This window comes from Salmo salar, chromosome ssa02 (assembly GCF_905237065.1).
Source record: "Salmo salar chromosome ssa02, Ssal_v3.1, whole genome shotgun sequence".
In the NCBI taxonomy this organism is placed as follows: domain Eukaryota; kingdom Metazoa; phylum Chordata; class Actinopteri; order Salmoniformes; family Salmonidae; genus Salmo; species Salmo salar.
The window spans coordinates 39,273,323-39,285,388 of NC_059443.1; the positions used below are offsets into that span (position 1 = coordinate 39,273,323).

General features: G+C 46.1%; 1 protein-coding gene across 1 annotated transcript in view; it reads left to right on the top strand.

The window, feature by feature from the left end:
* LOC106582899 (mannosyl-oligosaccharide 1,2-alpha-mannosidase IA) overlaps positions 1-12,066 on the top strand; it is a 218,701-nt gene that overhangs the window by 126,500 nt on the left and 80,135 nt on the right. Inside the window, exon 3 of the mRNA XM_014166496.2 lies at positions 5,548-5,663. Within this exon, the coding sequence (XP_014021971.1) occupies positions 5,548-5,663 (116 nt within the window). The remainder of the gene's footprint in view (positions 1-5,547; positions 5,664-12,066) is intronic.

Consider the following 12,066-nt stretch of genomic DNA (forward strand, 5'->3'; position numbering starts at 1 on the left):
ATTTCTCTCACGGTTTATGGTATACGTTTGAGAGCTTAATTGAACAAGACTGCGGAACAAATTAGCAGTGTAGATCATTGTATTGGTCTCTGGTTCTTCTTCTTTCGTCAGTGGTAACTACTGATGGTCCTCACTGAATGGTGGCCAATGTTCCATACAGTGTATACAGTATGTATGGGTTCTCCAACAATGCCTTCAACATTGTCCCTGTGAGGGTTAATGAAGTTATAGCCTATTGAATGCAATTTCATCGTTGTCAATGCAAAGAGGTGATCAAACCGTCCATTTGTTTCTGTAACTTGAATGAGCAGAACAGTTTGTTTATTGATTAGCCCTACAGGGTAAGAGGTTGCTCAGAGGGAATGTTGTTCTAGCATGCTGTTTGCCTCAATGGTTAACACGATTTCAGTCTGATAGAATTTGTTGCCATGCCATGTATGTGTGTTGGGTGTGCGCGGGTGTGTGTGCGTGCATGTGTTTGCATGTGCGTGAGTGTGTTTCTGTGTGCGTGCAGGCCTGTATGTGGTTGTGTGTGTGTCTGTGGACGTGCGTGAGCGAGTTGATTGATTGATCATGTGTATATAGGCTCTCTAGTAGGACCACCCTGACCCTGTTGCCTTACCAGTGACAGCTTTGATAATTGAACATCCACCAGCCAATGTTTCACCAATAGGTTTCTATGCACTCTGTACACACAATACACAGTAACACACATACAATCTCTCCCACTCATTTCCAACATAGAATACACACCGATGAACACACACGCACATACACACATTATGGAAAACACACACACAAATACACACTGTCTCTCTCTCACTCACTCTCTCTCTCTCTCTCTCTCTCTCTCTCTCTCTCTCTCTCTCTCTCTCTCTCTCTCTCTCTCTCTCACACTCACTCACACACTCACTCACACACTCACACGCCTCTCTCTCTCTCTCTCTCTCTCTCTCTCTCTCTCACTCTCACTCTCACTCTCACTCTCACTCTCACTCTCACTCACACTCACAATACATGATATGAATGACTCTACTGTGACAAGTTCCTGTACAGGAGCTCCCTAGTTGCTAGGGGGAAGGAATTACATCCAAATAATATTTGCTTAAATGAATGTTAAAGTAATTACAGTTGCGTAGCAATTGCAATGTTTACTCTCTTCTTCTTCTTATCAATTTGGAATATGGGAGCATATCAAACCAGTTCATTACAGGATCAGTTGATTACAGCATTTCACATGATATGTGATTACGTTTCAGTTTGGCGAACAACTGTTATTACAAAATCATTTCTACTGGCTTGTTTGTGTCTCCAAGCACTCACGTGTGGCACTCACAGCACCAAGAATCTATAGATGGTTGGATGGGGTTGTTTTTGTGCTTGACTGTCACAAGGTTAGATTATAGATTCCTCACTTAAGCTTTGATGGTTAATGGTCGGTACTACCTGAATGTGATGAACAAAGCCACTCCCGTGTGTAAAATGGATTGATAAATACCCCAGTAACCCTACCTGCACCAAGTGCTCATACCCCCACCAAGGGTAGGACCCCTCCAGGGGAAGGGCCTCTGGAATAATTATGTCTATGTTTGGGCCACGCCAAGGAACCCTGAGAGTAATGTGTGATGGATTGATCTGTTACCTCTCTCAACTGAGTTCATCAATCATCTGTGCTTTGTTGCTGCTGTTTTCAATAGGAATTTCCCACACTCCACTGCTCCCCGACGTTCGCCGCCACCGGATTGGTAATGAGGGGTATTAGCTATCGCTTTTTTTTTTCTCTGTGTGCTCTGGAACATGATTTGTCATCAAATTGCAACAGTACAGTCAAGTGCTCACTAAGCATAGTGAGAGTCCTTCACAAACGGAAATGGAGAATATGCTTTTGAGAGTCTTCGTTTGCTGGCAATGGACTTAGCAATGAGATCTGCTCGAGACAGGAAAAAGTTAACTTTGTTTCACAGAGTTTTCACAGTGTCTGCAAGATGTCAGTGACGTACCCTACCTTCATAGCGTATGTGAAGCTCCTGAACAAAATATAAGAGTTACAGTATATAAGGAAATCAGTCAATTGAAATAAATTCATTAGGCCCTAATCTATGGATTTCCCATGACTGGGCAGTGACTGGGCAGTGACTCTAGCTGGAGGGTAGCAGTGCCCAAGTTATGCATGCTCATCTCAACTCTGAATCGGCCTAGCTATAGCTGGATGGTAGCAGTGCCCTCTCAGTGTCAATGTAAGGTGAATCCCTGTCAAGGTAAACCCAGCTGAGGTGGGCTGAGATGTGTGTTAGATGGGAGGAGGTGACTAGCTGCGTGGTTGGTGGGTAGGGGTGTGTGGTAGATGGGAGGTGACTAGGTGCGTGGTTGGTGGGTAGGGGTGTGTGGTAGATGGGAGGTGACTAGCTGCGTGGTTGGTGGGTAGGGGTGTGTGGTAGATGGGAGGTGAATAGCTGCGTGGTTGGTGGGTAGGGGTGTGTGGTAGATGGGAGGTGACTAGCTGCGTGGTTGGTGGGTAGGGGTGTGTGGCTGATGGGAGGTGACTAGCTGTGTGGTTGGTGGGTAGGGGTGTGTGGCTGATGGGAGATGACTAGCTGCGTGGTTGGTGGGTAGGGGTGTGTGGCTGATGGGAGGTGACTAGCTGTGTGGTTGGTGGGTGGCTGCATGTATTAGATAGGAGGCTACTGGCCTTGGCAGGGGAGAGACAACACACAAACTTCCGACTTCGACTGTATGTGACATGGGGCTGATAGTGTGTAACTTGACTGTACTGTATCAGCCGGCGAGGCCATGGGCATATGACGCCAATCACTCAACCATGTCACCTACGGACCCTCATCCCTGCACCCTCCGCCCTCTCCACTGACCTTATCAGCTGACTTCAGTTGGCAATGTGAGTGAAAGGTCAACAATGTGAGAGGCTTTCTGGGTAATCTGAAAAGCACATACTGTAGGCTAATATCATATTTGGATTTCATGTAATGGACATACACAAAATAGTCCAAATTGGTGAAGTGAAATAAAAACAATAAATTGTTTCAAAAAATTTACAAAATTTAAAAACAGGAAAGTGGTGCGTGCATTTGTTTTCACCCCCTTTGCTATGAAGTCCCTAAATAAGATCTGGTGCAACCAATTACCTTCAGAAGTCACATAATTAGTTAAATAAAGTCCACCTGTGCGCAATCTAAGTGTCACATGATCTCAGTATATATACACCTGTTCTGAAAGGCCCCAGAGTCAACAACACCACTAAGCAAGGGGCACCACAAAGCAAGCAGCGCCATGAAGACCAAGGAGCTCTCTGAACAGGTCAGGGACAAAGTTGTGGAGAAGTACAGATCAGAAACTTTGAACATCCCACGGAGCACCATTAAATCCATTATAAAAAAATGGGAAGAATATGGCACCACAACAAACCTGCCAAGAGAGGGCCTCCCACCAAAACTCACGGACCAGGCAAGGAGGGCATTAATCAGAGAGGCAACAAAGAGACCAAAGATAATCCAGAAAGAGCTGCAAAGTTCCATAGCGGAGATTGGAGTATCTGTCCATAGGACCACTTTAAGCCGTTGCTTAAAGAAAAAAATAAGCAAACAAGTTTGGTGTTCGCCAAAAGGCATTTGGGAGACTCCCCAAACATATGGAAGAAGGTACTCTGGTTCGATGAGACTAACATTTTTGGCCATCAAGGAAAACACCCTGTCTGGCGCAAACACAACACCTCTCATCACCCTGAGAACACCATCCCCATGGTGGTGGCAGCATCATGCTGTGGGGATGTTTTTCATCAGCAGGGACTGGGAAACTGGTCAGAATTGAAGGAATGAAGGATGGCGCTAAATACAGGGAAATTCTTGAGGGAAACCTGTTTCAGTCTTCCAGAGATTTGAGACTTGGACGGAGGTTAATCTTCCACCAGGAAATGACCCTAAGCATACTGCTAAAGCAACACTGGATTGGTTTAAGCATTTAAATGTCTGGCCTAGTCAAAGCCCAGACCTCAATCCAATTGAGAATCTGTGGTATGACTTAAAGATTGCTGTACATCAGCGGAACCCATCCAACTTGATGGTGCTGGAGAAGTTTTGCTTTGAGGAATGGGCAAAAATCCTAGTGGCTAGATGTGCCAAGTTTATCGAGACATACCCCAACAGACTTGCAGTTGTCATTGCTGCAACAGATGGCTGTACAAAGTATTGACTTTGGGGGGTGAATAGTTATGCACGCTCAAGTTTTCTGTTTTTTTTTTGTCTTATTTCTTGTTTGTATTTTGCATCTACAAAGTGGTAGGCATGTTGTGTAAATCAAATGATACAAACTCCCCAAAAATACATATTAATTCCAGGTTGTAAGGCAACAAAATAGGAAAAATTCCAAGGGGGGTGAATACTTTAGCAAGCCATTGTAATCGAGGGCAGAGGAAAGCTGAGTTGGGGTTTGCAGGGAGGAGGCTAGCGTGACGATAAGAGAGTTTGACGTCTGTCTCCACCACCCAAACCACATCAGACAAGCCAAACCCTTGCCGTCTTAGCCGCCCACTGCGTTGCACAGTCTGGCCAAATTCAAATGACTCGGGTTAGAGAAACTATCAGCTAGAATCGCTCCCCTTCTCGCCTCCAGTGTTCTTTTGCCTCTGCTTCATGAATATTTTGTCGCCTCAAGATACGATTTTTCATTTGCATATCTGCCGAGCTACACAATAACTGCTTATAAGAATCGCACCACTTTCATGTGCCAGGTTGCTGTGTTGCTGTGTTGTTGCGTCAGATAGACACAGTCTCTGTGTTGAGCTCTGTTTAGGGGTGAACATGAAGGTGTACATCATATTTTTCAGCAGAATCGGTTACTGTACCTACAGTTCTGTTTTCAAGCCCTACAGTGCATGTAATGGCCATTCCTGCGGTATATGTTGGCCTAGTTTCTACTGTTGTTATTACTCCATTCTCAGGCTTTCAGTTGGTGTGTCTCTCCTGCAACTATTTTGCTCAATAACACAATAAGGACACATATTCCTCTGTTCACAGCTCTTTCCATTACAGCCAGCCACGAACCGCATATTTCTTCATATGAGAAGAAAAAGACCATCCAATCTTGCTCTTAGGGGCTGTGGGATTGAATAAAAGCCTCTGAACATTTCTTATTAAGGTTGTGAAGGGAATTTAATAACCTCAAATGAAGTGCAGCTAAAACCAGCCATTGGAGCATAGGGATCACAGTTCCTGTCCTGGATACAATTAGGAATGCAGCAGGCTAGACTGTTACTGTTCATTTAGGAGGTAAATGCTTTTCATCCAGCCTACACAATGTCATACCAGAATTCGGGATTAAAAATGCAGACGTGATAGCTGTAGTTTGTGCCACTGTAGTTTGGCATTTCAGGGTTTTGCTTAACTTTACTTTGCAGTCTTGGTACTTCTGTCTGCTTTATGTCTCTGAGCCTCAACTCTAGTCATTCTACTTTCACCCAGAACAAGAATGCTGTATGATGTCTGGCACTACAAGTCCCTATACCCCATGGTTCTGACTGTTCTGTGTGTTTTGCAGGTGGTTTGAGGGGAGCCTCCATCGTGGATTCTCTGGACACGCTGTATATAATGGGATTAATGGACGAATACAATGACGCAAAGGAGTGGGTGGAGACCAGCCTGGACCTGAACTCGGTAAGATCAAACTCACTCATTGGATATTATCTCTGCCATTCATGTTGGAGGACCAATCGTCTACCACAAACACTCTCAGTAGTGGTCTTAGTGCTTCGATTGATTTTAGGCCATATATTTTCCCCTGATTGACCAAGTTTTCAATCCCTCAATTTTATTGGATAGTTACTCCATTTATGTTGGAGTACCAATCAACTAACCCAACACTCGAAGTAGGCTGTCTGACTTGGCCCTTGTTAGGTTGACATACACTTAATAAAGTTCTCACCAGGGTCTTAGTGTGCCAGGTTGATTTTAAGCCGATTGTCCCCTGACGGACCCAAAGTCCTGTCCAGGGAGTGGGACAGTTTGCCAGAGCTATAAAGGACATTCCAGATGGAATAAAGAATGTCTTGTGGGGCCAACCCTGAACAACTGATCCATTCTAACGCTTTGTTACTGTGCCATGGGATTATTTTAACTCTCCCAGAACTCTGTGTGCTGTGGGATTGGATGAATAAAAGAGGGACAGACTAAGAGAGAATGTATGTGGAAGCATGGAGAGAGAGAGAGGAGCGAGAGAGAGGAGGTCATGGCCTCCCCATTGTGTAATTCCATGATAATAGACTTCTTCTCGGGGTCGGGAACAGAGAGGTCTGCCAGTTTGGACATTATGTGGAAAGTGAGTGAGTGAGAGTGATGGTGCCAGCCAGCAAGGTAAGCGCCGCCAGGCTTTGTGTGTCCTGTTGCTAACGGACTAGTTATAGGCCCTCCATTCCACTCTGTTTCCACACTTTGTGTAAGTCCCCCATTGAGAGTTCATTTTGTCAAAAGGCTATTTGGTTTAGTTACTAATCAAATATCGTCTCTCTGACATCTACTGGCTAAGAGATGTCTTTAATGTGTTAAGGTGAAACATTGTCTGAGGTCAGCATTTTCTATTGTTTTCTATTATTTTCTATTATTCATTGATCCCTATAGCACTTCGGCTTTGTCCCTCTTAGGAAATTATACTGAAATCTACTCGAACCTCCCGAGTGACGTGTTTGATATGCTCTTAATAGTTGCTGTGAACTTAGATGGGCTAGGCTTAGATAGATTTTGACATGCATAAGACGTTATCATGTGTACAATTTTTGCACAGAACATTGATACCATTTTAGACACACAAAGCAAGCCATATCTCGCTCCTTTCTAACTCTCTACTCCCTCCCTTTCTTCCTCTGTTTTTCTTTCTTCTCCCTCTCTCTCCCTCTCACTCACACATGCGCTCACACACCCAGTTTTTCAGTCTCTCCCTCGCAGCAGTTGGGCAGAATGAAGATGAGTAGCTCCTGGTCTTGGCAGAGAAAGCCAGGGCAAGAGACACTCAGTAATGGCAGCCCATGACAAACAGCAACCTCGTCAGCATCATAAAGACACCCAGGGAGGATTTACACTCCCGGCCGCACTTTGTCACTGGGCTAGCGAAGTCAATCTGTCACCATTCACTTCTCCAACTCCTCTGATCAGTTGTCCCAGAGAGTCTCCTCATCTGAGTGGACGGAAATCTGTCCTGTGATGGACGCCAGGCCACTTTAGGTCAAAGTCACCATACTTTGGGAACTGGGTCAGGGATCTAATTGACATATTGGGATTGAGGTTTTGGCTGGGGACCCAAATTTGACAATGACAATTGAGTAATGTTGTATTGCAGCTGCCTTCTTGGGCAGGCTTCACTTGCAAAATAGGCTCTGTCTCAGTTGTGGTATTAAAGAAAGTCATTACACAGCCATATTAACTGATAAAACATGTACCAATTGAAGAGAATAAGCCATTTAATTAGGTGATCAGTTCAGGAGTGGAGTGTAATACATTATCACTCAGAACATGACATCAAAACCAGTCTAATAATGTTAAACGAACAGTAACACATACCAGTGTTTACAATAGAAAAAACTAAATCAGTCTAATAATGTTAAACGAACAGTAACACACACCAGTGTTTACAATAGAAAAAACAAAACCAGTCTAATAATGTTAAACGAACAGTAACACATACCAGTGTTTACAATAGAAAAAGCAACAATCATTAGGAATTCTTAATCAGCAATTACCATGTGAATAGCTTCACAACCTTTTAAGGTGTACGTTTTTAACCAGTTCAATAAAATGTCAAATGAATGTCAGAATTAATTAACAACAATAATTAACATATTGAACAATAACTCATTAACCTGTGTGTGTGTGTGTGTGTGTGTGTGTGTGTGTGTGTGTGTGTTGTGTATGTGTGTGTGTGTGTGTGTGTGTGTGTGTGTGTGTGTGTGTGTGTGTGTGTGTGTGTGTGGCCTATCAGTGGGAAAGCTGGGGGTGTTTCTTTAGTTTGATAAGTTTATTGAAGTCTGAGGTGATGGTTGACAGGGCAACTCGGAGGTCATGCTGGCTGTTTCTGCTTTTAGTTTTCAGAACGGCCATAGCAGAGAAGCCACTTTCACACAGATAGGTAGTGCTGAACGGCAGCATGATTCTGATTGCATGACATGCGAGAGCAGGATATTCTCCCACTACGCTGCACCAGAACTGTGGCAGTGTCATTTCCAGTAAGCGCATGCTCAGTCCGTGATCAAATGACAGCTCCACCAGCGGATCCTCTTCGTTGCTTGGCAACGTGACGCTTCCCATCTCCACTCGAAAGGGGTCCCGTCCCGTATCCAGTCGTCTTGTTTCCTGTTCTCCTCCGGGAAGTAGTGGCAAAACTTTCCCTGCAGCTTGACAAGATGCTGTTTAAAGGTTTTTTTCAGTGTGTCACCGTGCTCTTTGTTGATCAGATTATGAATCTCGAAATCAGTATTGGGAAACATGTCAATACTCCCGTTAGAAACATGATTTGCCCAAACGGTAAGCTTCATCTTGAAGGCATCCATTTCGCCCCTCTGTTCAAATCGATTGTGCCCCCTCCATTGCATTGACACTTTGAGAGAATTCAGACGATCAAACATATCCACCAGGTAGGCAACCTGTGCGAGCGTTTTCCTCACAATCAAAATGTTCAGCCAGAGGTGACTTGTTTTCTGAAAGAAACGCAGCAATCTCCGCTCGAAGCTCATAAAAGCGACCCAACACTTTACCCCTGGAAAGCCAGCTGACCTCTGCATGATAAAGCACCTGCTGGTGCTCGCTCCTCATATCCCTACAGAAGGCCTGGAAACACCTGCTTTTCGTGGAACTCTTTTTGATATAGTTGACACACTTGATCACATCCTGGAGAGTGGTGTGGAGCTCAGGCACCATGTCCTTCACTGCCAATGCCTCCCTGTGTAGGAAGCAGTGGTTCCACGTCGCACTTTGTGCTCTCTCCAGGATCCGCTTTACTACTCCGGAGTGCTTTCCCGTCATGGCAGCTGCCCCATCAGCAGCAGTGGTCACACCGACGTACCCATCCCAGGCCAGTCCCACGGAGCCCAGGTACATATCCATTGTGTTAAAGATAGCCCCTGCAGTGGTGGTGGTGGGCAAATCAGCACTAAAAGGGAACTGCTCCTCGAAGTTATTATCCCAGACGTGTCTGACATAGACCATCAGAATTTATGGTTAGCCACATCTGTGGATTCATCAAGCTGCAGTGATTAATGGCCATTTTTACAGATGCGCTCTGATGTCTGGCACGTTATGTCCTCAGACATGTCCTGGATTCTCCTCACGGTGTCATTTGATAGGGGTATAGTTTTAAGTTTGTTGGCGGCTGACTCTTCCAAGATTTCAGTTCACATATCAATCGCAGCAGGAAGTATGAGATCCTCTGTGCTGGCGTGGGCTTTTTTTGCACTTAGAAATGCGCTGGGCCACAAGGTATGATGCGAAGTGCCTTTTCTTCAATGAATCTTGTGAGGCCTCCAGATATTGATATTTTACTGTTTTTAAGTCAGCGGTCTTATCTTTGTGTCTTGGGTGCTTGGTGTCCAGATCCCTTTTCATTTTGGAGGGGTTTCATGCTCTCATTAGCTAACAGCTCGTTGCATGGGATGCACTGCGGTCCACACTCACTGTCTTATATATAAAACCATATTTGACAAAGTCGGGGTCGTATTTTCTCCTCTCGACAGGGACCGGGTTGTCTGCCTTATTGTTGACATTGGAAGCAGCAGTAGATGAAGAGGGAGCTGCACATTTTAGAAACGTGTCCATGATTTTACTCTGACAGCTAGCCTACGTGAGTTAAATGACAGCTAACTATCCACATGTGCAATGCCTGCAGAACACAACTGCGTAGTTAGCTGTCAATCAAGCTAGCTGTCAGAAGATGATCTGTATTATCTCGTCGTCTCACATTTAAAATAAAACAGTGTTGCAGAGTAAAAATGTTATTGGATCAGTGTGTGTGTGTGTGTGTCAAGAAATCTGTCATTTTATTGGATCAGTGTGTGGGGGGGGAGGGGGCAAGAACGTTATTGTACTGGTCAGTGAGTGTGTGCAGCGCGAAATTTCACCTCTGCGGACGCGCTGCATGTGTAAAGTCGGCAACAATAAGAAATGCAGCGTACGCATGCCTGTCTGTAGCCGCAACGTTGTGTAAAGTCAGCAACAATAAGCGATGTGACAGTATCCATTCAAAATACAAGTTTCAGTGTGGCGCTTACCTTTCAATATAATGTTTTAATTATTATTATTTGTATTATTGAATATATTTTTTCAATTCTTGCACAAGTCCCACTAATATCCAGCAACTTTGCACAGCCGTAGAAGAGGAGTGGGACAACATTCCACAGGTCACAATCAACAGCCTTGTCACGCCCTGGCCATAGAGAGGGTTTTATTCTCTATTTTGGTTAGGCCAGGGTGTGACTAGGGTGGGCATTCTATGTCCTTTTTTCTGGCCTGGTATGGCTCTCAATCAGGGACAGCTGTACAGCGTTGTCGCTGATTGGGAGCCATACTTAGGTAGCCTGTTTTCCTTTGGGTTTTGTGGGTGGTTAATTTCTGTTTAGTTGTCTGACCTGACAGAACTGTGGGCTGTCGTTTTGTTTCTTTGTTTATAGTGTTCTCTGTTTAATAAATTACAAGATGAGCACTAAACACGCTGCGCCTTGGTCTACTCCATTCAACAGCCGTTACAGAACCACCCACCATCAACGGACCAAGCAGCGTGGGAAAAAGGAGTCATGGACCTGGGAGGAAATCCTGGATGGGGCAGGACCGTGGACAAGGCCGGGAGAATACCGCCGCCCGCCGGAGGAGATAGAGGCAGCGAAGGCAGAACAGTGTTTCTGGGAGGATCGGCTGGCATGGCAAGAGGAGGCTGAGAGGCAGCCCCCAACATTTTTTGGGGGGGGCACACGGGGAAATTGGCAGAGTCAGGCGATAGACCTGAGCCAACTCCCCGTGCTTACCGGAAGCAGCGTGGTACTGGTCAGACAGCGTGTTATGCGGTGAAGCGCACGGTGTCTCCAGTGCGCGCTCATAGCCCGGTGCACTATAGGCCAGCCCCCCGCAAGTGCCATGCTAGAGTGGGCATCGAGCCAGGGTGGATTGTGCCAGCTCAGCGCGTCTGGTCTCCAGTGCGCCATTTCAGCCCAGGGTATCCTGCGCCGGCTCTGCGTACTGTGTCTCCGTGCCGGGCGAAAGTGGGCATTCAGCCTGGAAGAGTGGTGGCAAGCCTACGCACCAGATCTCCAGTGCTCCCCCACAGCCCGGTCGATCCTGTGCCTGCTCCCAGAGCCAGGCCTCCTGCATGTCTCCCCAGCCTGGTGAATCCTGTGCCTGCGCCCAGAGCCAGGCCTACTGCAAGTCCCGCCAGTCCGGCGCCGCCAGAGTCGCCCGCCTGTACGGGGCCCGCGGTGAGGGTCCCCAGTCCGGGGTCGGCGGCGAGGGACCCCGCTCTAGAGGCGCCACCAAAGTGGGGTGAACCAGTGGTGGAGCGGGGTCTGCGTCCCACCCCTGAGCCGCCACCTTGGATAGATGCCCACCCGGACCCTTCCCTTGAGGTTTAGGTTTTGCGGCCGGAGTCTGCACCTTTGGGGGGGGGTACTGTCACGCCCTGGCCATAGGGTTTTATTCTCTATTTTGGTTAGGCCAGGGTGTGACTAGGGTGGGCATTCTATGTCCTTTTTTCTATGTTTTGTATTTCTTTGTTTTGGCCTGATATGGCTCTCAATCAGGGACAGCTGTACATCGTTGGCGCTGATTGGGAGCCATACCTAGGTAGCCTGTTTTCCTTTGGGTTTTGTGGGTGGTTAATTTCTGTTTAGTTGTCTAACCTGACAGAACTGTGGGCTGTCGTTTTGTTTCTTTGTTTATAGTGTTTCTCTGTTTAATAAATTACAAGATGAGCACTAACCACGCTGCGCCTTGGTCTACTCCATTCAACAGCCGTTACAAGCCTGATCAACTCTATTGTGTTGTGCTGCATGAGGCAAATGGTGGTCACTCCAGATACTGACTGGTTTTC